This window comes from Melospiza georgiana, chromosome 5, assembly GCF_028018845.1.
Source record: "Melospiza georgiana isolate bMelGeo1 chromosome 5, bMelGeo1.pri, whole genome shotgun sequence".
Classification (NCBI taxonomy): Eukaryota; Metazoa; Chordata; class Aves; order Passeriformes; family Passerellidae; genus Melospiza; species Melospiza georgiana.
The window spans coordinates 32,498,024-32,523,549 of record NC_080434.1 but is presented as its reverse complement, the minus strand read 5'-3'; the positions used below and the strand labels follow the sequence as shown (position 1 = coordinate 32,523,549).

The following is a 25,526-nucleotide window of genomic DNA, read 5'->3' as shown; positions in this document are numbered from 1 at the left end:
AGCAAGGTGGTACTGTAGCTTTAAGCCAGGAAAAGCTGATCTCTTTGGACACCCTGAGAGGAGAAGGTTTTCTCTTCTTGCACTTTTACCTCCCATCTACAAATGTCATAGTGGGTAGTAAGGGAGAACATTAGAAATAGTGCATAATTTAAGAAATTAGATTTTATTTGTCTTGATTACTGCATTTATCTTGAAACACTGCTGTAAGGTGATGCTTTTTCATTTTATTTGATTTGGTGCTTTTTATTTTAATGCAAGATTAACAGTCTAGAAACCCCATCAGCTCTAGATGACATTTAGGGGCTCAGAGCTGTAAAAATCTGTAGATTACTAAAAAGATGCCACTACTCAGTCATGGAGAGGATTAGAAGAGGAGAAGTCCAAAATCACTTGTAAAGAAATAGAAATATAATTTTGATTTTGTTGCATGCTGACAGCAAATACCACTTGATATGAACGAAGAAAGATGCAATAAAAGATAACATGGCATAAGGTTACAAATAGAATAAGTCATAATTTTTTAATGACCTGCACAGATCAGGCTGAGTCAGGTTTGGAAGAGGAATTCCAGCATAATTCCAGAAGTCTCTTAATAAAGACTGTGTGTCTCTGTTGTTATTACTTCACATTCTTGTTTAATCATACAGCACATCACATATGTACGTGCATAAACACATGGGTATCTAACCAGAAGTTTAGGAAAATAAAACCTAGGGAAATTTTTTTGAGAAACTTTAGTTCTTATATTTTTAAGCTTGAGAGGATACCTTTGTCACATATTCTGTGTTGTGTCCTAGCACAGGTTTTTAATTTATTGCTCTTTTCCACTATGTTTCACTGTGCAGCCTTGGACCTTGTCTTATGTAGGTGTTAGATATTTGAAATAATAGGAATTGCACAACAAAAGGACACATGTGAGCTATTAACTTTGCATAAATATTTCTTTAAACATTGAGGATTAATGTTATTTTCTACCAGGTCCCTGATGTCTGGGGTTTAGGACTGAATCAAGTACTGAAACGTACTTGCAGGGTTGGCCTTTAGTGCTCGCAGAGAAGAGAAATCTGAAATCTTGATCTGTGTCTGCACACTTGGAAGGTCAGGTGGGAGCCCTCCATAACTCACATTCTCCAGCTAGGAACACATCTAACCCTTGTACCTTAGGGGGATGTATGGAATGGTGGTGTTTTGGGGGGGATGTTGATTAAACACAACATAGAACAAGTCCTGCAAAGGAAGGCTGATAGCAGGTGCTCCCTGCAGTCAGGTTCCCCAGATGGTGGGGTTGGTGTGGCCAGGGCTGAGGGCAGTGCTGAGCCTGAGAGAAGGTGCTGTCACCATGGCTACCTCATCCTGTGAGGCTGGGCTGAGCCCTGCATGAGGATGGTACACAGCCCCATGTGTGATTGATATGCAAGTCACTGCCACTCGAGATGAGGAAAAGATCTCCAGTGCCAAAGCCTTTCTTTGCTCTATCTTGGAACAAACCTTCCTCTTACTTGCATTAATGCTGTTATTAGTGGAGCCACATGAATATGTAGCAATAGGGAGAATAAAGTGCACATTTTTTACTTAAAGATTAAAGGGCAATAGGAAATGAGAATAAACTGGGTTTTCAGAGGTTTGCTATGCAATTAAGTTTGGGGCCATTTATACAAACAAGCACAGCCTTCCTGTGGACAGATGAATATATGAGGAGCTTTCAGGTTGTTTGCAGTATGCTGCTCTGACTAAGTCATTCCTGAAAGCATATATGGGTTTACATACCTGAATTATATATTGGAATTATTCTATGCCACCCAGTGAAATCTGGCCTTACAATGAAAGGCTCAAATACAGAAGCCTTAAGTAAACTCCATCATGGTATTCCCACTAAACATAGGGAGTTTGAGAAATACACACTGAGCAAACTTCCATGTGGACCATTCATGGGGCTACATATAGATTTTACATTTTGAGAGAATTTGATGTGCTATTAATTTAAAAAATTCTAATGTCACACTAGAAGTTCCTTTAAAAACATTAATTCCCAACAGAAGTTGTTGGGATTAGAATTAATGTTTCTTACTGAGTTCAGTGTTCCAAAATTGGCAATGAATATTTTTTGTTCTGTAATGTGCATATGCATGCACACTCTTTTGAATCTCTTTTCCAAATTTTGTTTCAATTGTCAAATTATGAAGAATTTTTTTTTTTCTTACTGCTGAGAAAGCCAGGAAGTTAGTAAAGTATCCTCGCTTTTATGTAAATAGATAATAATATCTGCAAGCCTTAGAGACCAGATTTTTATAGGGAGGCCTATAAAGTCCTGAGTGAAAAATAGATGGATGTAGTAGTCCATAAACCTTGATTACCTGGGAGATAAAAAGGTGGACAGTGATCCTCTCTACCTGCAGTTTGTGCTTTTACTTAGCTGATTGTTCAACTCAGTTGTTAACTCTGGTGTCGAGGAGACAAAGTCAGTGCCACCTGAATGACAGCACCTCCCCATCTGTCATCACTGGCCTTGTCACCCTACTGCTGCCTGACATTTCTATCCCAGGAAAGCCATGGGAATACAGGGGAAAAGTCAGTCCTGGTGGTGGAGCCATTCGGTGAATATAAACTAATTTGCAAACCTGAACATGTGTTCTGCTGCAACAGAAATAATGAGTTGTTTTTACTCATGGGGAAGAGTGAATTTAGGAGCCTAATTAGGATTGCCAGTTGAGGCAAAGGGCATTGTTCTTTCCCTGTACCTCAGGAGGGTAAACTGGAACTGCTGTCAGAGTTAAATAGATTTCAGAAACGTAAAGCAGACTTTGAAAACTAATTTCCGAAGTAATTACACAGTTGGTAACTTAGTTATTTATTAAAGTGCAGTATTTTACAATAAACGAGAAAGCTTTTTCAGTTTGTTAGAAACAGAGAAGTACATAACAAGATCAGGAAATAACTAGTAAGTTTTGTGCAACAAAAGCTGCTATTGACTTCAGTGCTTGATATCAGCAGGCATTTTCCCAAAAGAATATTGCATAAGGGACTCAGGGTTTGGCTGGTTTCATGATTCCTCCCATGAAACGTTTGGCTCCTTTGCACGTGATGTTAGTGTATGCCCGATAGGCGGTGTGTGCAGCAGGGAGGCAGCGCTGCCTCAGCGGGGTTGCTCAGGGGGACACGTGGCCTCCTGGCACTGCTCTCCGTGCCACAGGGACGCTGTGCTCCCGCACTTCCTGAAGGGCCGTGTGCCAGCTGCCCTCCGCAGCTCCCCAGCTCACTGGGAGGAGCCAGGGAAATGGCTACCTTTTGGTTGTGACCAAGGCAGTTCTGAGCACTGCTCCTTTTGAAGCCCTTGGCATTTTGTCCCCTGTATCCTAGCACACTGAAGAGTTCCCTCCAGACAGCTTGCACTTCCTGTGCACTTCCTGTAGTTCCTCTTGTTATGTTCTTCATCTCCTTCTGCAGTACGAATCTGGATGCTAAAAAGATCCATTCTTAATTCAGCACCCTAGCCTGAACCTCACTCATCCTCCTCCTTACCCTAGGACTAGTCTACAAATGAATTCAAGGTGGATTAGAATGAGCAGAATTACAGAAAGTTAGTCTAACTAAGATGGTTGATTTTGACTCCACAAATTACAGCTCCCACCCTACAACTTTCTTTGTCCTACCTCTGCCTAAGCTTCTACTCAGCCTTCACCCTAAGTAGCCCAGGCCTAACCTTCCACTGAACCCACCTAATCTCAGCCCTGCTATGTCTAGAAAGCATAATACTATCCATGTACATTCCCTAGCCATATGGCCTATCCAAATACAGTTATCAGCCTCCACCATCCTACCTATCCTTATGCTCACATAAGATAAAATTATATTTTAAAAACCCCAACAAACTTCCAGTGTTTTCCTACTCTTATGTCTAACCAGAATCCTCCCACTCTTCCTCAGTCCGTACTTGCTTTGATTCACAATATTTTGTACTTTTAGGTGCACAAGATGTTTCAGAATCTTCAAGCAACTTTTTTTTTTCCCCTCTGATGTATACATGCTTGGGGGAATATACATGATTTATGAAAAGGATATAATTAATATGCACTGTAGTCACCTTTTTCTGGAGAGGGGGAAGAAATGTTTCAAGTGATCTGTGTAAATCCTTCACATCTTTTTTTAGTTGAGGAATTTCACATCATAACTTCATTTCCAAATGTTTTACAATTTAATAATTTCCATATGCCCCATACAACTTTCTCAAGCTCTTCTGTAGACATTACCTAATTCATTTTAAAATCATCTTGGAAACATTGAGCTGAATTGTTCTACATGCACCACTTATAAATAAATTTTATTTCTCTGACCAGCTCATTATCTTATGTTTTTGTACTTTTCTACCAGAAGAAATGTTACCTTATGCAGCACTGAGAATAGGAGTTTCTGGAATAAAGATGAAAAAGCAAGTTAGGAGAAGGGGAAACATGTGATGAAATGCTTCAGCATGTCCCACTGCTGTCTGTTGAAAATGCCCTGCTGTAGACTTTGCTCCCCTGACTGATGATTCTATCTTTGCAGACTGTAACAGAGAAGCACAAGCTAAATGTACCCGAGACAATGACTGAGGTCCTGGATGTGTCAGATGAAGAAGGTGAGTGATTTGGTAAATTCCTCTTCCATATCATCTATGTAACCTGTTCTATAGGCTCAAGAAGCTGCTTGAATACTCTCACATCTTCATTTTGCTGTGCCTGTAATGAACCTCTCTTTTAAATGATGTAATCATAATGGTATTTTTAAATAAAAGATGCCAAAATTTGAAACCAAGTAAAATCCTGGACCCCTATGTATTTTCCAGAAAAAGCTTATCTGAACCAAATTGGCAAATGAGACCATTTCCCAGCTGCAGGCTTTACAATTTCACTGTAGAGCTGTCCCAAAGTTGGCTTTGACCCTCCCATAAAGAGGAGTCCGAGCAGTAAATATTTTGGATCTGTGCCACTTGTATCAGATAGAAATATCCAAGAGTTCTGCCTAATGGGAAACATTTGTGGAAGATGCATAAGGTGGAGGGTGAGGAGAGCATTCCCTGGAGGGAGCTTTTGGCGCAGGGGAGCTCAGGGATACACAGGGTGTGATACAAAGTGACAACACACAATAAGTTCAGCCCTTGGGTTTCAGAGGCCTTTGCACACACAGATAGGAGGTGCATCCCACCACTTAGCTTAAGAATTTCTCTGACCTTCTGGGAGCAGTGATAAGGTATCACACTTTTATACAGCTCAGAATTGCAGAAATGGACTAAACCCACCCTTTTCTAAGGGTTGGCAAGTGACTTCTTAGAAATTTTAGTCACTTGCAAACCCTTAGAAAAGTTTGGGTTTACTCCATTTAGAAATTTTAGCAATAATAATCAATATAAATGAAGTTGGAAGGATTTTCTGTGTTCCTTTTTACACCTGAGAGTGTCAATATTACAATAATCCATGTGTGCAATTTTATGGTGATTGTTATTATTTCACACAAATAATTTGTGGAGTGAGTAGTTTCCAGAAGTCCTGGGAATTTGGAAACTCAGCTTACAGGGTTGGTACTTTTCTTTTACAAAGAAAACACATTCACTTGTGGTTCTAAATGGTGCATGAAGTTAATGGCATCCATTAATTATAAGTGCTTGTATTGCTTTTAGAAATGGGAATTGTGCTGATAAATGAGTTACACTCTTGAGAAAATATGATGCTTAGGCTGCAGATGCAACTTTTTGTTTTAAAATGCAAAAACAAACAAGTGTGATTCAAAATCAATTATTTTCTGCTGCATCATGACCAGTGAAATTATTTTGCTACTTTGTCTCTGATTAAGAAGCATTCAACTGCTTGTGTAATTATTATATTGAATCACCTTTAAACAGCTTATTGCCTTATGTTCACCTTGTTTACTTTTCTCCCAGTCTTTTGATCTACCATTGAATCATCTTTAAATCCACTAAGCCTAGTATGTCTTACTGCTTCTACTGGATCAGTCCAGTGTGCTCCTTTTTCTCAAACCAATTTGTGTGTTGTACAGCCTTTAAACACTCTGATGAGGAACCCTTCAGTGATGGGGAAGCATGTAGTGGCACAGGTGCTGTTAGCAGGAGTTCATGGAGTAAGACCTACAGACTTTCTCTTTTTGTCTGACTCAGACTGTTATTTTTTCGTGTAGTAACTACACCTTTGCAGAATTTGGGTATCTAACACTGCTTCTCTCTGTTACTTTTGAAGTGTGGTTGACTGTGTGTTTCATGAAGGTGGGAGGAAGAAGGGAAGCCAGAAAATCTCATATTTATTACCTATATCTTGAGTGTGTTGGCAGAACTTGAAGGGGCTGTCCTGCATGACTAATGCTCTCCCTGTGCTTTGAATTAACATTCATCGCAAGCACTCCTAATGTGGATGGTGCTTGTCACAGTAACTTTAAATAGCTGGGGACAGGAAAGCTCCAGAACTTGTTTTATAGTGAGGATGAACCATTTAGGGGTGGGGTAGCTTCACAAGAGGCTAGCAGTAAGGTTTCTGTGGTACTGTGTTCTTTGAAGTGACACAATATGTTCTGAAATAAATCCATGTGCTGCTGCAAACCTGCCAGCTGTATTAATATAATTATCAAGTTGAACACAAGAGTACTTGAGCAAAGTATTTCAGATCCCATAGTGGAGCATGTTCATCACTGATGATAAGTACTTTGCATTTTGCTTGGAAAATTGTTATGTTGCATAATTGTATGCTGTCATGTTGTTAATATAGCATTTGTATTCCTAAAACAAAGTTAACATACAGTCTGAGCAGTATAAAATAAAAGACAATTATCTGTCAGATAGCTCAGCTTGGTGTGGAAGGTCCTGCTCTGGGTAACCTATTTTAAAATATCTTGAATGGACAGAGTGCCACTAATTCATCTTCAATTTTCTTGCACCCTTTTTTGTTTATCAACTGAAGTTTTATTCAGAATTCTTTACTTTTTATGTTACCTGCAAAACAAAATCTTTCTTTTTGAACAGAATCACAGTATATTTTTTATTTAAACTGGCATTGAATCCCTGCATATGGGGATTGCACTACAGATGTGGTTTGTGCAACATGTACCTCTGCCAGCAGAAATGCTCAGTGTGGATAAAGTTGCACTAAAAACTCTGTAGGTTTTTATCTTTGCATCAGCATTGGCTGTATTGCTGCTAAGTTCAGTTGCTTTAAACCTGTCACCACAAAAGAAGCATTTTGCACCTGAGAGATCCTTTGTGCAGTAAAGGGAAATTACTGCAAAGCCTCTTGGGAAATGTATTTTAATGAAGTCTACAGAATTAGTGAAGTTAAGTGCAAGCAAATATTTTATTAGGGCTGAGTCTGTGTAAACACAGAAGAAAATATAGAAAAGGCAGGAGCCTGGTTTCTTTCTTATTTCCCCATATATTAATATGCACCTCTGTATCCATTCCATGCCTCATTTTTTTTGCCAGAAGAGCTGCACAAACCAACCGTGGTTCATCTTTGAGACTCCCATGGGAGATAGTATAGTAAGTGTAGTGCTATAGAGAGAGAATACAACCAGTAAAGCAGGATGGTCAAGAGGTCTCGCTTGTTTCTTTTTGAGCCTCCTCATCACCAATTAATTTTCAAAAGTTGTTGTTTCAGTGTCTGCTTGAGACAAAGTTCTGGCTGCTGCAGAAGTTGTCAAGCTCCAGCCATGCTAGCCCACATCCTCCATGCTTGCAGCACAAACGTTTCACCATGTGGTGACCCAGCCCAGAGAACTGATCTGTCTGAAAATGAATCTGTTTGTCCTGACAAGTTATTTTCTAGCCAGACAACTTTTGCAGGCAGAAGAGAATAGAAAGACAGAAGTAGAGGGTGAAACACCACTGTCAGGAGCAGCATGGCCTGAGATGGCAACCAGAAAAGTTGACTTACACCAAACTGTAATTAGTGCTGACACTGCAATTGCAGAGAAGGGACAGACAAAGGTTGTCATGTGCAAAGAGCTCATGGACAAGGTGTCGGTAAACTACTGCATCGTAGTGACCTTGGATTCCAGGAAGCAGTTCATAGCTGATCCTATATCTGGCTGCATCAGATTTCTAATAAGAAAGAAAATCCCTCACAGTGCTGAAATACAACAACAAATTTCTTGAGTGCCCCCACACATGGCCTTGGAGTAGCTAATGCTGCTGCATATGTGTGAGAAATGAGCAGCTAAGTCTAGGCAGAATCCACTGTTGTTATGCAGACACATATTTCCTCTGAAGAAGCACCTGAATTAGTGGAAAATTTAATTCCCTTAATTAAACCTGGAAGTTAAAGTTGCAGACAGGAATTGTTCTTAATAGACTTAGCTTGCTGTTGCTGCACATTGAAACATAGTAAATTTAGAATAGCACCGCTGAGTTAATTCACCGTCTAAATAAAGCACTCTGTATCCAGTAGTATAAAATGTAGCCACAGGATGCTGATTTACACAAGCAAAGCCTTGGTGGCTTAAGGATGTAGGGGTAGTTTGTTATTTTATTGTTTCTTACCTAGATCCAACTTAGCAACTTCCTAAATACCAAGGTCAAGAACTGGAATTCTTTTTGCAATGGGTTAATAGGCAAGAAAACAAAATCAAGGTGTCTCTCCCTCCCCTGAGGTCCTTGGGAGTAGAAATGCGCTTCTTTGGAAATTTGCTTCACTTTATGCCATTCTGAGTGCTGCCCTGAGCTCCCAACAGCTGGCATGATGATAAATTTTAAGTCATGTATCAATACCTGAAACCATATGTGAAACCCCGCTTTCCTGGCTGCCTAAAAAGAAACAAAGTTAAAACATTAGTCAAGCTGTAATCCAGGGAAGCTTCTAGTGTGGGCCACTAAACAGAGGATTGACTCAGGGAGTTGAAAGTGTCCAAACAAAGTGTGAGAGAAACTCTGCAGTTATGGAACATATATTCCATAAAAATTTTTTTTGCCATAGTTGTCCTTTCTCCATCTGCAGCGCTTCTGTGGTGAGCTTTAGACTTATCTGCGTGCTGCAGAGAAAACAATAATTTTGGCAAACCATTATAACTGTATCTGGCTTTAAAAACATCTATTAAAAGCCATTTCTGGCAGTTTGACACAGCTCCCTTTCCTTTATTATTTTATTTTAAAGTTTTCTCTGTATTTTCTCTATATTTTGTGATAAAAAATATTCCAGAACAGTTCTCATGCAGCAGTTGTATTTTGCAATTTTGCAAATTCATAGATGGCCACTGCAAACCACGGAGCATGCAAACCATCGATGTCAAGGGTTATATTTGTCACAAAGTGGTTAGTAAGTGGTGGAAATGTTCCTGGCACTAATTTTATGGGGAATGAGATGGCAGACGGATTGTTTCTGGCATGATGAAAAAGGGCAGCTCCTGTATTGCCACAAAGCAACCATCTGGTGAGATCTGCTGTGTCAGGAAGCCGTTGGTCAGCTGAACATGCAATCATTTAGAGTTCAACACCTATTTTTTCTCTCCATATGCTAGGAGGTGCTGTGGTTTTGGGGCATTCATCTCAGCACAGGAAGATGGAGGGCACAGGCTGTGGGGGGAGTTCCCTCAGTCCCTGCTGGCTGTTCTGAGATATCTGTGCATTGTCTCGTTACTGTTTGCAGATGTCCCATCACATCAAACACAGTGACTTAGCCCCACTATTGACATCTCTCAGATGAGAGGCCAAAGCTGAAATCAGAGTAGACTTTGGATTTGTTGGTTTTTTGGGTTTTTTTTTTTTTTTTTTTTTTTTTAAGTTGTGGGCGTGATGGAAGTGGTAAAGGTTTTGCCTTTGTTTCTATTATAAATGGAATGTCTGGTATGATTATCATTATCTAGTTTATTTGAAATATAACTTGAAATTCTCTTTACTGTTTGATTAACAGCATTGCCTTAATATCTTCCAAGTTTTCACTAAGCCCTGTGCTTTTTAATGTGACATTCCCAGGAAACAGGAGGCATCGTCTGTCAGAAGACAGGAAACATGAAGTGATTAAATGCATTTTATTGTTTTCTGTGAAACTGTGCCCAGTTTCTCCCTCTTAATGTGGGTTGATGGAATTTTCAAGAGTTTTTGTTGTTATACTGAAAAGATTCGAGACTCATTTTTATATATAATATTTGTGTGCATAAAAATCTTAAACCCTCCAAAGTTTACTTAGTTTTAGATGATAAATAATAAATTATTTATTTCTTAGCTGAAAAGTCATCTAGAAAAAAATAGCTTGATTTGCTTTGTGAAAATAAGTATCAAGATGAGCCTCAGTTTGCCCACACAGCCCAGCAAATGAGAAGGCATGAAGCTCTTGGTGGCCTGGGGTCGTGTTGTGTGGCTCTGTGGGTCACACCAAGCCTCTGGCAGGCTCACACTGCAGTGATTTACCAGAGGGAAAATGACGGAAGTATCCAGGCAGAAACTGTGGAGAGGAAGCATCTTGCAAGTGGGAATGAAAAGAAACATCTACACGTTGCTTGGCAATGGAATCTGTTTTGTTAGTCTGCTGGGGAAAAGCAAACTGTGACTTCATATAGACAGAATTTCCTGGGGAAAAGAATGCTGGACCTAAAAAAAAAAGTATTAAATTTCATTATTCAGAGTATATGGATAAAGGTTACTGTGTCAGATAACAAATGATCACTTAGCCTGGGATTCATTATGAATTATGATCATTCCCATCTATGCAAGTGAGCTTATTTCCAGTTGCTGGATGTTGCCATGTTCTAGAAACATGGATTTTGTTGCTGATTACAGAGAGATCTTGGAATATGGGTGACAGAGCCTTGTATGATGTGAAGATTGGCTAGAAGAGAGTTTAAGTTAACCTTTGCAACTATAAGGCATAAGGCAGTTTTTGTCTGAATACATGTAGATTACAATCAATTCGGTGGTGATATTTAACATAAACTGTCAGGCTGGGATGCAGCATAGCTGTGCCCAGAAAACTGAAATGGATTAAAGAACAGAAAGACCACACTTTAGAGCATAGCAAAGAAGCGTGATCCTTGCCAGTGTGTGCAACAGCAAGAAATGTATGAAATCTAATTGATTAATCACCTTGATTTTCATTTTACTTTTCAAAATATCTTGCTTGATGTGCCAGTTTGATTAAATACATTAATTGCTTGTGGTTTGCAGTGTTTCTTGAGTGGAAAATGCCTTCCTGTTCATTGTGCCATCGAGCTGTTAGATCCTGAGGTGCCAATGGAATCAAACCTGTGTGTGTACTTATGGCTTGTGGGTTGATTTGCAGGTGATGACACAATGACAGGAGATGGAGGGGAGTACCTTAGGCCAGAAGACCTCCGGGAGCTGGGAGATGACTCTTTGCCAAGCAGCCAGTTCTTAGATGGAATGAACTACCTGAGGTACAGCTTGGAAGGAGGACGCTCAGACAGGTACTTGCCTGGATATGGAACTTTTCTCATGCTACTTCTGCATGAGAACTCGTTTTGCTCTAAGTGTGTGAAATCCCTCTGTGGGGTATTTCTCTGCTTGGTATGCTGCTCAGCATTTGTTCACTCAGTGTAGCAGCGTGGCAGTCACCACTTGGCAGGAGGAAGGGGTGGTCACCCCCATCTCCTGCTGCCACAAGCAGGGGATGGGTGGACAGGGGCTTTGAGCATCAGGTGAGCTGACATTTTGGAGTGCTTTACTGGCTCAAGGTACCAGGAAAGGAGCAATGGAATGAGTCATTCTGCACTGGGCTGGCAGTGAGTGTATTGTCTGCAAGAACCTCCACTCTTTCTGGTTCCTCATGGTTGAATTAGCAGGACACAGAATACTTGTCCTTCTACTGACACAACTATAATAATAATAATAATAATAGGAACATTAGTTTGTTCAGTCCAGACAACGTACTGATTTGCCTATATCTAAAAAGTTGAACTTAAGCCTAGATCTCTTTGTGGAATAATAATGCATGCAGCTTTGATTTAATTTTCTTTTTCTTTCTTTATTTTTTTTTTTTTTAGTGAGCATAAGTGCATAAGTGTAGGCTCAAGCTGGCAGATTAACCCCCACAGTTCTAGTTCAGAATAGGCACCCAGGCATTCCTGGGTGAAATCAGCAATGTCTCCAAACTCACTGCCTTTAGAACTGGGGTGCACTAAAGGGAAGAAAAGGAAAAAAGTTGAAACCTTGGCAACAGAGTTTTGAAGCTACCTCATTTTCCAGTCTTGGTTGTTATCCTGGCAGCATTTCTGAAGCTCAGTGGAATCAGTAGGATCCGTTCTGTTTACTTGAGTAGGCTGGGAATTGCTCCTGGAACAAAAGATGTCAGGAAACAGTTTGGTTTGCCTCACAGCATGTGTAAATCCCATCATTCAGGTCCTGCAAGCCTGGAATCTCTGTTGGTTTTTAGACAGTGAGTCCACTGAAGACAAAGTGACTGTGTGGCTTTTTGACTCTCAGAGGAAGTCTATGCACTACATCAGAATGCCTAAAATCAAAAGCTTTCATCCTCTCAATGGTAGCAATGTTTGGGAGTTTTTTAGGTTTTAAGATGTTGTATAGAAATGATTGTGCAGGCAAGTGTTACCCCAGTTTAAGTTAGGCTACCATTTAGAATATTTTATCTTTTAAGTCTTGTCAGTGGATTTCAGTAGATTCTCACTGACATGTCACTGATACGGTTTCATTTATATTGTATGAAAATTATTTCAAGTCCTGTGTCAACCGTATCACTGATACGGTTTCATTTATATTGTATGAAAATTATTTCAAGTCCTGTGTCAAGCAAAATTATACTGAAATGCAGCAAAATTCTAAAGGGAGAAATAATGAAAGAAGGACATCTTTCTAACTCCATGATCTCATTTTCTGTCACCTTCAGGTTACTGATTTTAAGAATTTTCACCGAGGCCGCTTCAGTTGTTTTGCATTTCCTTTGAATGTGGTTTTCATTGCATTATAATGACTTAGGTTTTTCAGAAAATTCAGTAAAGCAAGATGGTATTAGCACTCCAGACTCATATGATCTTATACATTAAACAGTTTGATTTACAAACATGTATTTTTCATTTGTAACCATCTTCCCTATTTATTTTATTTCTCTCTCCCCTTCATTTTTCTTTTCCATATGCTTTCATTAGCATCATGCCCAGGTAGGTATTACATAGCATGAACACCTGTTGTCTCTATCTCCTCCTATGGCACCTGTCTCTGTTCATCCACTTTGGAGGCCTGCTGTATGTAGAAAATTGAGTTGGAGAACCAAAGGAACCATGCTGCTGTTGAGAAACATTTTTGAGGTCCATTTTTACAGTGTTCAGTGACCCCAGGGTTTTTTCTCAGCTTCTGAAAGAACATATGCAAATATAGACTGGTATCTAAACAAGAGATATGCTGAACTGGTCTGGAGCTCATTAGGTCTCTGTCTAGGCTGGGAAGTGAGTGTGCATTGCAAGTCTCTCAGTGAGGCAGAGTAGAAACTTGGCATTGGGGATGCTAGTCTTAATTTCTGGATACCACCAGGGCCCTGTTTGGGGCTTAGAGGTGAGTGATGTGTGCCTGTGCACACAGGCAACGCACAGTCTTAGGTTCAGGAGCTTTGCAGCATTCCTGGGTTCCACAGTTCTGTCTCTGGGCCTGAGTGCTTTTGGTCCCACAAGCCTTCAGACATGAGATTTATCAAACACATTCAAGAAGGATCTGCATTTAAGTGTTGGTCTTGTGTCTGCTTTAGGTAGGCTTTTTTATGTTTCATAGAATTCCAGAATACTTATGGCAATAATAAACAATAAATCCCTTGCTCAAGAGGACTGTCATTTCAATCAATACCTTTATTCCTAAGTCTGAGCAGCACATACCTTTTAACTCCTGGTTTGCTCTTCATTGAGCTGGCCCAGTGCACAGATGGGGCAGTGCCATCTGAGCTCTACTTTTGAAATTGAGTGTAGCAGGGAATTTAAATATAATTATATATTATATCAGAATATGTAATTTTATTGTAGCTACCTGCAGAACTCAGTAATGAATGTGCCTATCTTGTCTCCAGATAACGCCCAGCTCCCTTTTGTATTTATTAGAGCTGATGTACAGGTACCACACTGTGGTTAGCACTGGGCTACTTGTAGTGGTGGTAGTAGCAGTGAGGATGGACAGGATCACCATAGGGATAACCAGCCAAATGCAGTTCAGGCTTCCCTTCACTCGGTGTCTATCCAGGACGTGGTGTTAGCTGAATAGCAGAACCTACAACTTGGATGGTGACTCTCTCACGAGCATTGCATGGCTCAGCAGAGTGGTTCTAGAAGTGTCAAATATGGAAATGAACACAGGATAATGATGGCAAATGGGGTCTGCTACTGAGGCTTGTTCCTCAATCAAAGAAAAAGTGTTAAATTTTGGTTTGCTTTTTTCTCAAGGCTTTCTGAAGTCTGTCTTTGCTTCCAGTTTTGTACAGTCCACCTGGGATGCTGAACAGGCCACTGGTATAAGCTAATGATAAACAGCACTGATTGTTCTTCAATGTCATACATTTCTAATAAAAATAAGATTACCATTTGCTTCTATAAATGGATCAAAAATTACTGAGTGCACGTAACTATTGTTAAAAAAGGCTGTGGTCTGAATCAGATGATATGCACTTAAAACATTTGAAACTCATGTCTGTAATGACTTTTATTGCTAACTGCTGAAAATGAATTATCCCTTAGAACTCAGTGCATCTGGATAAATGGCCCATTGTTCTGATCCAGCATGTTAGTCATTATGAGCACTGCTCACGGATGTGTAAGCCAGGAACGCAAAACTGCTTCCTTCAGTTAGAGATGTGATATTCCTCAAGGTCTACATCAACATCACAGAGTACACGCACAACATCTGAAGGTGGATGATCTGGTTTTAAAAATCACTGTTGTCATACTGCAGCTAGTGAACATAACAAGGAGAAAACTCATGCTATCTGGTAGCAGAAACCCCATTTACCTCAATATGTCCTTCTGTGGTGTTGTATTTGTCGATTTTTTTTTTGCTTTTTGCTGCTGGATACTGCGGCTACATTCTGAGCCAGTGCTTGGAAGCAGCTTATTTACTGCCTTGCACCTCTCATTGCTACAGCAACCAGTGCTCTGTAGAGCTGCGTGTACTTACAGCGAGGTCCGTGCTCACACTGGGGCTGTCTCCCTGCAGATGCTCTTGGCATTCAGAGGAAGGTTCTGTTTTACACGGGAGCTTGTGGCTGGCCACATTTCGCCTTGCTGTGTGTACCTTCCAGGGGACAATGTCAGGCTTACTGCTTGAAGGGGAGGGAGTAGGTCCCAACAAAGCTTCAGAAAGAGTCATTCCAGCTTTTCTTAAGGATGGTAGCATACTGGTTTTCCACAGTTGTTTGCTTGTGTGATGCACCAGCGAAGTTCTCCAAAGAGCCTTAACAGAAATGAATGCTCTTTGTTATGAGGAAACCATCATGCCACAAAGCCAAATCGAAAGGATTTGTGAGTATATCTAGATTAATCTCTAGGTTTTGCATTTGGAAGCAAAGAGGTCAGTACAAAGGCTTTGTGGCCTGTGGTCAGACAACAACACAGGTGTGCAAAGCTGTGTTTCCCTTGACTGTGCTCTGCTGCCCCTGGAAGCTGCATGGTGTTGCTAATAGCATGCTTTTCTCATTCTCCCACTCGATCTGTCATGGCACCTTTGCAACATCCTGTGTGCTGCTGATGCATTGCTCTGGCACCATACCAACCTCCCAGCCTGCGGTCCTTCAGTTCTGACAGGTCGCACACGCTGAGCCACGCCTCCTACCTGCGCGACAGCGCCATGATCGATGACACCGTGCTCATCCCCAACCAGCAGGTGAGTTGTCCTGGTTCAGGGCAAATTTGGAAGAGAACCCCTAAAGGGGCTCCTCTAGGAAAGCAGATTCAATCGGCCCCTCCCCCCAACTGGTCTGGGAGAAAATACCTCCTTGGAGAAAAGTGGAAAAAAACTGTTTATTAAACAATAAAACCTAAACAATATTAATCAATAAAACCCCTGGCTGCTCCAAAAGAGATGACCAATTGAGAAAGTCCCCTCCCCAGGTTACAGCTCAGCTCGCTCAGTCTCTGATCAGTCCCTCCGGTGCTGGAAATGTCGTGGCCCAGGCCTGCCCCGGTGGGCCACAGGTGCAGCTGCCGGTGCTCTGCTGGTGTTCAGTCCAGAGCAGGTTTGAACAGGTCCAAAGAAAAAGGAAAAAGGAAAAAAAAAAAACCTACAGTCCAGGGAACTTCTTTGCCTCAGCTAGCTAAACTAACTAAAAGCAAAGGAGACCTCCGTCCCGCTGTCTGTCCATCTGCAGGCGACACAGTCCAGGAGCAGGAATGTGGAGGAGTGAGTGCAGTGTCTGAAAACAAACTGCTGCTTCTTCTCTCCCCCCTTCACTCTCTGGAACAAGTCTTAAAGGTGCAAAACTTATTATCCAGCATAAACAGAACAAGACGATTGGAGATAAAAGCATTGTATAGTCAACCCAGGTTTACATGACTAAAACTCATGAAAATCCAGGTTTACATGAGTAAACCTCTCTGAGCCCCTTCTTGCCTGCGGAGATCAGAGAACAGAGAAAGACTGCTCTGCAAATTGTTCTGATGAGACTGGGTGGTATAGACTGCTTGGTTCATTTGTATACAAACATCTCTATTTTCTAGACATATTTAATGGCGTACTGCGATGTGCAGCATTGAAGTCTATTCCAAAAAAGATTAATACACTGTGTGAATGTAGCACAGGGACTGTGTTGTTAATGTTCTCTATTTTAACTGATGTTTGAATGTTGCTAATAGACATTGTGCTACATATTCAGGGGATGTAATGAACTCATAGCCATTGTCCTAAAAACTACTGTCTTGAAACATGCTTGTAGTTAAAAAAGAAGAGATTTAGGAAATGCCTTCTTAGTGAAATCACAGCATTCTTTCACTGAGACCACTAACATAGGATTACTTTAGGGGAATATTAAGTGTTACCATAAAGGTTTCTAGTATCTTAATACTATTAGTACTCCTTTGTTTTAAAAGAAAATGTTTAAATGCTTTAGGCACTACTATGCAAAATACATTTTTTTTTTTGTTCAATAATGGATTTCATTGTAGTAAAATGGGGTTATTTTTCTTCCCAAGGTAACAACTCTGGCCAAAGAAGCTGAAAGGAATTCATATCGCTTAAGCTTAGGCCCTGAAATCTTGGACAATGTGGCTCTTTCTTCCAGCCCTATTCATTCAGGGTGAGTGCATCAATTAGCATTACACTACAAAATGAGAAACAGAGTACCTGCAGTGGCACAAGCTTCAACTAATGCTTAACTAGGAGCTGTATTTTAATTCATTGCCTCCTGGAGCTGCCAATAAATTGTTATGATCTTTTAAGCTGACAACCAAGCAAGGCCGAGTACCAAGACTATTCACTGAAATCACTGCAAGTCAGTGGCCCTCAGTCAAGCTCAAGGGGAATGAATGTGATAAATGACACATACACACAGGCATTTGTGTGCATTTTGTTGAGACATAAGTACAATGCCTTTCAGTGTTAATAATAATTGACACCAAGTGCCTAATAACTCCAGATGGTCAGCACTTACTTTGCTGGTGGAGTAGTGGAGGTGAGCACCAGCTCCAGTGTTTGCCTTCTAAATTACATGAATAGACAAGCAACATAAACATCACGTGCTTTGCACATATTTGAGCACTGTCCTCATGTCCAACTGACTCCTTGTAAGCATTTGCATTTAGACAAACTCACTGTCATGGCATAACACAGGTCAAAATGCAGGCCCAGCCAAGATCATATTTACAAACCTTATCCCAGCTGGCCTTAAAATCTGTGACTGCATTTGTTTTAAATGCTCTTCCTTACTGTGTTTTAAGTAATTTCAGTCTTCACACTGAATTCTACATTTGTGTCCTGCCATCAGATTGGATGGGGAAGGTGCAGATGAATTCAGAAGAAACTGGAGTAATCAAAAAGCATTTAATCTCTGTGGGCTGTGTACACAGTATGTCTGAACAGCACAAGGGGAAAGATTATTTTTGTTAATCTCAAATGAGTTTGCTACTATCTTACAGTCTGTATTTTTAAAAACTAGCACTGGAGTCCCATTTGGAATGACAGGCAGTCCTGATCTAGAGGAGGTACAACATTGCCAGATTGACTCATGTGACATAAATGAGAATATTGTCTGTTAGCTGATTGTAGGATAGTTATCTGTGACCAGCACTCCTTGGATTTGCTTCTCATGAGCTCCAAAACTAACAGATGACATGAAAATGCCTAATATGTAAAGTGTGTGTCTGTTTATATATATTTTGGTATGAAAGCTTTAAAATTGCTTTGGTGCTTTATTCTAACCCTAGAGAGCTTACAGATTTTTCCAAAGGATGTATTAATTTGCCCTTTCTGAAAGGTCGGTCTTTCCTGTGATTGCTGGGGATGAACTAAGTACTTTCTAGAAGAGTGGCACTTATTTATTGGATGTGCAATTATTTTGTTGTTTTCTTTTAAAAAGTGTGAGTGATATTCCCATCTTTTGAGATGACCAGGATGCTAGTGGTAGGATAAAATATCTGATTTTGATAGGAGCAACACTCTCTGCAGCCTTGCATGAAATAGTGAATTTTAAGTCAAATTATGTTCTTCTTTTATATATAGGCACTAAACTGACACTAAATATCGTAAGAAAGAAAGCTTTGATAACAATTTCTCAGCCTTTGAAAAAGACTATACAACACTTCATTTTTATCTTGTTTAGATTGGTCTGAGTCATAAATTGTTGGGGTGCATATGTTTTCTTAGAAAAGTACATTGACTACTAGAGTTTTGCTTCTAAGACCTTCCTTTAAATCGGAACAGTTGTAGAAGTTCATGATTGCCTCACTCACTCTGCTGGAACAACAAATGTATTTGTGATTCAGAGCCCTGTTGTCAGCCACACTCCTCTCCACATGCAGACACACACTGTTAGCGGCTTCTTATGACTCAGCAGCAGGCTGACATTTAGGGCATGCAGTGAAATAGTAGTTATCTATCATGAAAGGAAACTAGTAGAATTTTGAAAGAAATCCTAGATAAACACTATCAGTGGTCCTATGCAAGGGTGTGGCCTTGGTTTTGCTCAAGACACTGAAAATGTATTGAGTTCAGATGGTGTTTTTGAGAAATAACACATCAGTGCAGTATTGGGTGGTAATTTATTTGTCACAGATGTGGTAAGTTAGTGTTCTGTACAATCTGAGGAGACAAATTACACTTTTCTCCCTGCACCACTCCAGTGGTGAAGCCCAAATTGCTGTAGGGTTCTTACAGATCTCCCATTGTAGGGAAGTGCTCCTGTAGATCACAGTGTAACACCCCCAGGCAAAGGGATAAATTCATAGGGAATGGTTCTCTCAATGTGGAACTTCACAGGCACATATTATAACCTTTGCATAACTACCTGAATCTTCTTCCATGTCTGAAGTTTCAGAAGGGAAAAGTTTTTAACCATCCATTTAACTTTTAAATATAACTGTTCATTCAATATGTTGGTAATTTCATCAGGAAGGACGTAAAAGTAAGTTCTTTGGTCAGAGTTTTTTGCAAACATTTTGAAACCCAAAAATATTTCTCTCCTAAGAGATAACACTCTTGTGGGGCTCAAAATCTCAGCATAAAAGTCTCCTGGTCATTTTATGCAGCTGACAGTTTCCAGATATTTTCCAACTTCAGCTGAAGAAAAAAGTACTAATTCCTGCACTTAAACTCCCTTTGAAGCAAATCAGATTTTCTTCTTCTCATAGAACTACTTGATCTTAAGTGTTGAGCAAAGTTAAGGATCTCTGAGTATGCCAAAAAGTTTGGGTGCTGAACATCCAATAAGATAGAGTTGTATGATTTTACTGCTGAAGTTATGGGATGTCATTTATAATTTCCTGCTGTAATGTGAGAGACAGAACTAGTGCCTACATAAATGCAAATATGCTTCACAGTTTTAGTCTCATACCACACAATATCCTATTGTGGAAGAACCTGTGTATTTTTATTATGCAAAAAAAATCACTGAAGTGAAAGATTTGCAGCATTTAGATATTGCTCGTCAGTACCATATTTTTATCTTCCATAAGAATATACATGAATGGTGAAGATAAGAGTGACTGTAAGATTTTTAAAATATCAGTGGTGTGCAAAACTATGTTGTTTTCTTAGCTGTGTTCTGGTGATACAGTGGAATTATTTGTATAGATTATATTTCTAAGAATTTTCCTGACAGTTGTGTAGAGTCACAGTAGATAAGAGAGCAAATCTGATGTGTTGTCAGGATCATGGCACTGTGAGGAAGGAGCTTTGGGTCCATGCTATGATATGAACTTGGTATTGTGTTCTAGAGCAAATACACAGCAGCTCTGCAGGTTTTCCAACTCTGACTCACTGTAATGCTCCTGTTTCATGAAAAATCCTGATTTCTTTTATATAATTTGCTGAAGAAGTCCCTGTTTGACTAATGGATGAACACAGTGTGTCATTACTTATATCTTGAAATAAATGACACAGTTGGGATACTATTAGTGAGTTTATCTTGCTGGAAGTCATTGTTTCCATCTATGAAAAGATGAGGGATTGGGCAGCTTGTACTGTGATAAATAATGTGAATTATCATTCTTAGCTGCATGTCTGCAAAAAAGGAGGCTGGATCCTTGCTAACAAGGTAAACAAAATATCTTTCAAGTGTTGTATTTTGAATCCATAATATATTTTTCCCAATGTGAGGTTGATTTCCTGGAAATCGTTATGGAAACAGGACCTGGCAGCGACCAGCTGATAGTCATTTCTTAAATCTGAAAGTCTAAGTGATTTCAAATTATGCTGCAGCTTTATGGCCTTTGTTCAGAAAGTTACAATGAGGAAAAAGAGTGAGAGTGTTTCATTAATAGCAAAGTGTGTTAATGGAAGAAAATGGCAATGGAGATCCATAAAATAAAAAGGGAAGTTGGAAAACTAATTGTCCATGTGACATTAAGTGATTACTGAGGGCCTAAACAGGTCAAAATGAGAGTTTGAAATTTGTCATTTTGTAGAACAAAAGGAGGACAAGAAACATGTTGAAATAGAAGGAAGTAGAGGACAATATATTGATAGAGGATTTTAAGGAAAGACAAACATGATTTATTGTGCTATCAGGAATGCTGGCTGGAATTACCTTGGGTGCCTTAGCCTTTGGTATCCCACAGTCCACATTTTAGATGTGGATACCTAAACCAAGCAGTATCTCCCCTTCTCTGCCTCTGAGAGTTTTACTTGGAATCCAACTGTGCATTTTAGGTGTCTGGCTTGAAGTGTCAGGGTGTCCATAGAGAAAGCAGATCCCTCCAGTTTCACTGCTGTACAGGTAGTGGTCTCTTGGAACTGAGGCTGTTTACTTAGGCTTATTTTCCATACTCACTTCAACCTTCCCACCTGTGAGGAATATGCACATATATGTATATGTTCATGTGTTTGCTTTAGAAATCTGTTTCATTTTTCCAGTATTTCAGTATTTCATTTAACTCATTCTTTTTTTTCCCCCCTTTCTGTTCCTTTTTGATGTTAAACCATCTATTCTATTGCAGATGCTCTTCTCCATGTCTTGATCTTGACAACAGCAGGTGAACTTCTGCATAATTTCTTTCTTTATTACATTGCACTTCTCACCCACCCTATTTGTCCTCCCCTCTTACCTCACTTCAGGATGCTTGAGTGTTTTGTTAGTGCCCATTAGCCAAGAGAAAAAAAAATCTAACCAGCAGTAATAGTTATATATAGCATGACTTCTCTTTTACAGTAAGTGTCCACTTTCTCCCATCTGCTTTGGCATCTATAACAAAACAATTCTGGAATTGTTAATAAGCCCACTGCAAAAAGTCTTAACAAAGTTCCTTATACCATCCTAGCTTGTTTTAACCATTGATGTATTTAACCATAGCTTTTCTTTGTGGGTGGCATGGTTTAATATTCATATTTCAAGAAGTAGTCCCTCTCCAGATAATTCAACACAAACCACTGTAATTATTAAATTATTATATTAGTAAGTGGGCTTTTTATCTCACTTGTCTGTGTAAAAAATATTGCAGAGCCACTCTCTTAGCCGCATTTTCCAAACTGTACCACTGTATTTGAACTAGTAGATTAACAGCCCACCTTAGTATATCTTATTTTTCATACTACCCATATTTTTTGTGTGATGGTCAGTCAGTGCTTGAACCACTGGCACAGAACACCTGAAGCTGAACCATCCCAAAGGAGGTTATCTTCCCTTGGCAAAATAAATGTTAATTGGCACAGTACCTGTTTACTGCCTTCAGCCTAACCCTAGAAAGGTGCAAATTGCCTTAAATATTAAGCTCTGCAAAATTGTAAAGTGGCCAATTAAACCCCCAAACTACAGACTCATCCTTTTAGGTCATGTCACTGAATTTCTCAGCTGCTGACTAATGCAGTGAAGAGTGATGTCAGAAGTTAATATAGTAGAGGTTTCCTATGTTAGGATCATGTTTTTTGTCCTCCTGGAATGTGAATTTTGCCTTGTTTCTGGATGGCATAGTTACAGCCTGCTGGAAAGCACTCTGAGGTAGTTGAATGACTTTGCTGTTGACTTCAGTGGGAGCTGGATCAAGGCCTTTTTTCTGAGTTTCAGCCTCTCTCTGGCTTCCTTCTCCTGCTGAACACTTTCCGATGGCTGAAGCACCCTGATTGTTTGTTTCTGCTTCTTCACACTGCGACTAACACTGAATGCTGCTATCTCCTTGTTTCCCAGTTTCTTTGATAAATGGACATAATGTGTGCTGAGAAGTTTTTCACTGTGTCTACACTGGGTGTGCTCTGGTTGGAGCTTTGTTCCCTGCTATCTGCCGAGCGCATGTGTGCCTGCCCAGCTGCTTGGGAAGAGAACCCTACCCAAGCCCAGCGTATGAGAGTGGTGCTGGAGACTTTGTCTAGTTTGGTTCTGTGTGTTCCAAGAGCTGTTGCCTGTCCTAGAAAGCCCCTGACCTGCTGGGTTTGCATGGCTCTCCTGGTGACTCTGCAGAATGAGTGCCCCCATGCTTGCGGTCACGGCCACCTGAAACTCTGCCTCTGCCAAGCCCTTGATGCAACAGGGACTCCTCACAAAGCACACAAGTGGCTTCCTTCGCCCCCTCCAGCACTGACACATCCAGTTTCCAGTCTTTGTTCATCCTGCTGTTATCTTTCACATGAGGATAGGTACAGAAAAAACCCAAGTTATTTCCATATTAATAAAAGCAGCAAAGGGAATAACTCAGGCTCAGATCAAAAATACAAATATTTAATGAAAATACAGCCCACCTTTTTGCCCATTCTATCCAATGCATATATTTTTTCTGTTTTTTGATCAAGTAGAAGCCCCAAGAGCTTCCTGCTCTGCTCCCTGTAGAAGGTGTGGAAACAGCCTGAAGGATTTAGGACTAGGGGCCTTCTGTGTGTGTACTCCACCACAAGGCCACGACAGCCAGTGTTATTCGATATATCTTTCATATGGCAAGCATGTAGCTCTTAATTGCTCTAAAATTGAAGAGGATGACATGGCCTCTCTAATTTATGACTAAGGTTGCTAAATTGAGAAAGAATGGATGATGCTTGAGCTGACTGCTTTGTGTTTAACTGAAGCATGTATAGACTCCCCTGCAGTCTGTAACTGATTCCTATGAGAGAATTGCTTTTGTACTTTATTTTTTCTTTACAAAAAATAAATTTGATTTTCCCTTCATTCTCTTTAAAAGAGAGAAGGTGAGGATTTCCCCAAACCTGATTTGTTTCCCTGATCTGGCTTTTATATTGTACTACCACCTCAGTATTGATCCAACTTTCAAGACTGCCTGGGTCACATGTTTGTGTCATGCCTCATTTCTAACAGAACTTTTAAAACTAAAAATGAACCTTACTCAAAGGCTGTCTTAGTACTGAGAAAGATGCAGCTTTAACCTGCAATCTGCTTTGACTTTGAGTCATCACTTAATTTTAAGTTAAAGTTCATTTAATCCCTTTTAGTAACTGGGTTTTTCCTTCTCCCCCCCCTTTGAACTCTTCTCTGCCATCTGTGTTTCTCCTTAATGATCCCTCTCCCCTTTATTCCCTGTATGTATGTGGCTGATAGTGCTGTAGTAGTGTTCCATGCAGCTAGAACATGGAGTAAGGTCCAAGTTTGTTCCTTAGCTTTGGGGAGTATATAGAATGTTAGGGTTATTCATGGGCTAGTGTTAAGCACTAGCTTCTTTTTGGCCATGGGAATTTAGTATGATAAGGTATCACTTCCCAGAGTGATGGCTTCATCTGCCGTTTATCCCTGCTAATCTTTTTTTGTTGAATGCAATCTCTTTCTCTCTCAGTCACGTCAATTAACAACACTTGGTAACAGAGGTGGAAGAGGAAAAATAATATCTGTGTGCGTGGGCAACAAAATAATTAGTTTGAATTTTACATTTACTCTATATTCGTCATACAATTTTTTCACTTTCCTAAATGCACACTTCAGAAAGCATGTTTTATGTCATGCAGTAGTTTTGTGTGAATTATTTGTGTATTGATAGACACACTCCTTAAAAAGGCAAAGGCTTTTCCGGTCCTGGAATAGCAGTGGCCCCATCCAGATGCCCTATTATGTAGCAAATAGGCAAAATAAGAGGCTGCTGTGATTCAGGAAAAGCTTTCTTATGAATTATTTGCTTCACTCTCTTGTATAGCCAAAATTATGTGAAATGTGCTGATTTAAAAAATATGAAAAAAATTGGATTAAATAAGTGGATGAAAAAATAAATGTAGTAAAAAGGTGGGAAAGAAGCAGAGTGGTATAGTGGAAAAAGATGTATTTTTACATTCAGTGTTTGCAAAGCCTGTGTCAGTGCTCTGTCCTTCCAGGATTTTATGGTACAGACTTAAAGCTCAGAAATGTTCCCCTTCAGTTTCTTTCCTTTGCACTTATATTCATGCTAGTTCTCCAAAATCCCTTTTCCAGCAATTCCATAGAATTCTATGGCTGGATTTGGGAACTGGCTCTTCCATAGTTAATGTGATAATTGGCACTAATCTTTCTGTGCTGTCTGAATAACAACCTTAGTTCTTCTTTATGATAGAAACAGCTCTTTTTACAGATAATCTTGATAATATCCTACTGGTTTTATCCTACCACTGTTTCTTTGTTATCTTTGTGTCCACCTCCCAGTGAGATTTACCTCTGCCTGTTTTTCCACTCCTTGGAGCTGTGGTTGTTCCAGTGGAGAGGGCTGAAGTGACATAGACTTTGTGATGGATTTACTGACCCATCAGGCACATTCAGTAAACTCAAACTGAAAGAAGGAGTTGCAACCATACTAAAAAAAGAACCCACAAGGTCCAGAAGGGAGATCACTGGGTTTGGATGCTCCCCTTTGGTTTGTATGTGTTCTAGCAGTGAACAGTGGGTTTGACATTACCGAGGCAAGCAGGGAGATAAGCTAAGGAGAACCTGGGACAGCAGGTGACCCAGCACTAATATTTTAGTGATGGACAGCAAAAAAAGGTGATCCTGGTGTTAAAGAATGCAATCCTG

At 40.0% G+C, this 25,526-nt stretch overlaps 1 protein-coding gene across 26 annotated transcripts in view; it reads left to right on the top strand.

The window, feature by feature from the left end:
• The window catches only part of ANK2 (ankyrin 2), a 274,320-nt gene that overhangs the window by 210,308 nt on the left and 38,486 nt on the right, over window positions 1-25,526 (top strand). For 13 of the 26 annotated variants that reach the window (XM_058023864.1, XM_058023868.1, XM_058023863.1 and 10 more), the window contains 6 exons: window positions 4,543-4,615; window positions 11,247-11,391; window positions 15,691-15,793; window positions 17,098-17,201; window positions 20,613-20,654; window positions 21,556-21,591. In XM_058023864.1, the coding sequence (XP_057879847.1) occupies window positions 4,543-4,615; window positions 11,247-11,391; window positions 15,691-15,793; window positions 17,098-17,201; window positions 20,613-20,654; window positions 21,556-21,591 (503 nt within the window). Of the gene's footprint in view, window positions 1-4,542; window positions 4,616-11,246; window positions 11,392-13,086; window positions 13,099-15,690; window positions 15,794-17,097; window positions 17,202-20,612; window positions 20,655-21,555; window positions 21,592-25,526 lie in introns of all 26 variants that reach the window. The other 13 variants (XM_058023869.1, XM_058023882.1, XM_058023879.1 and 10 more) reach the window with 4 other exon arrangements.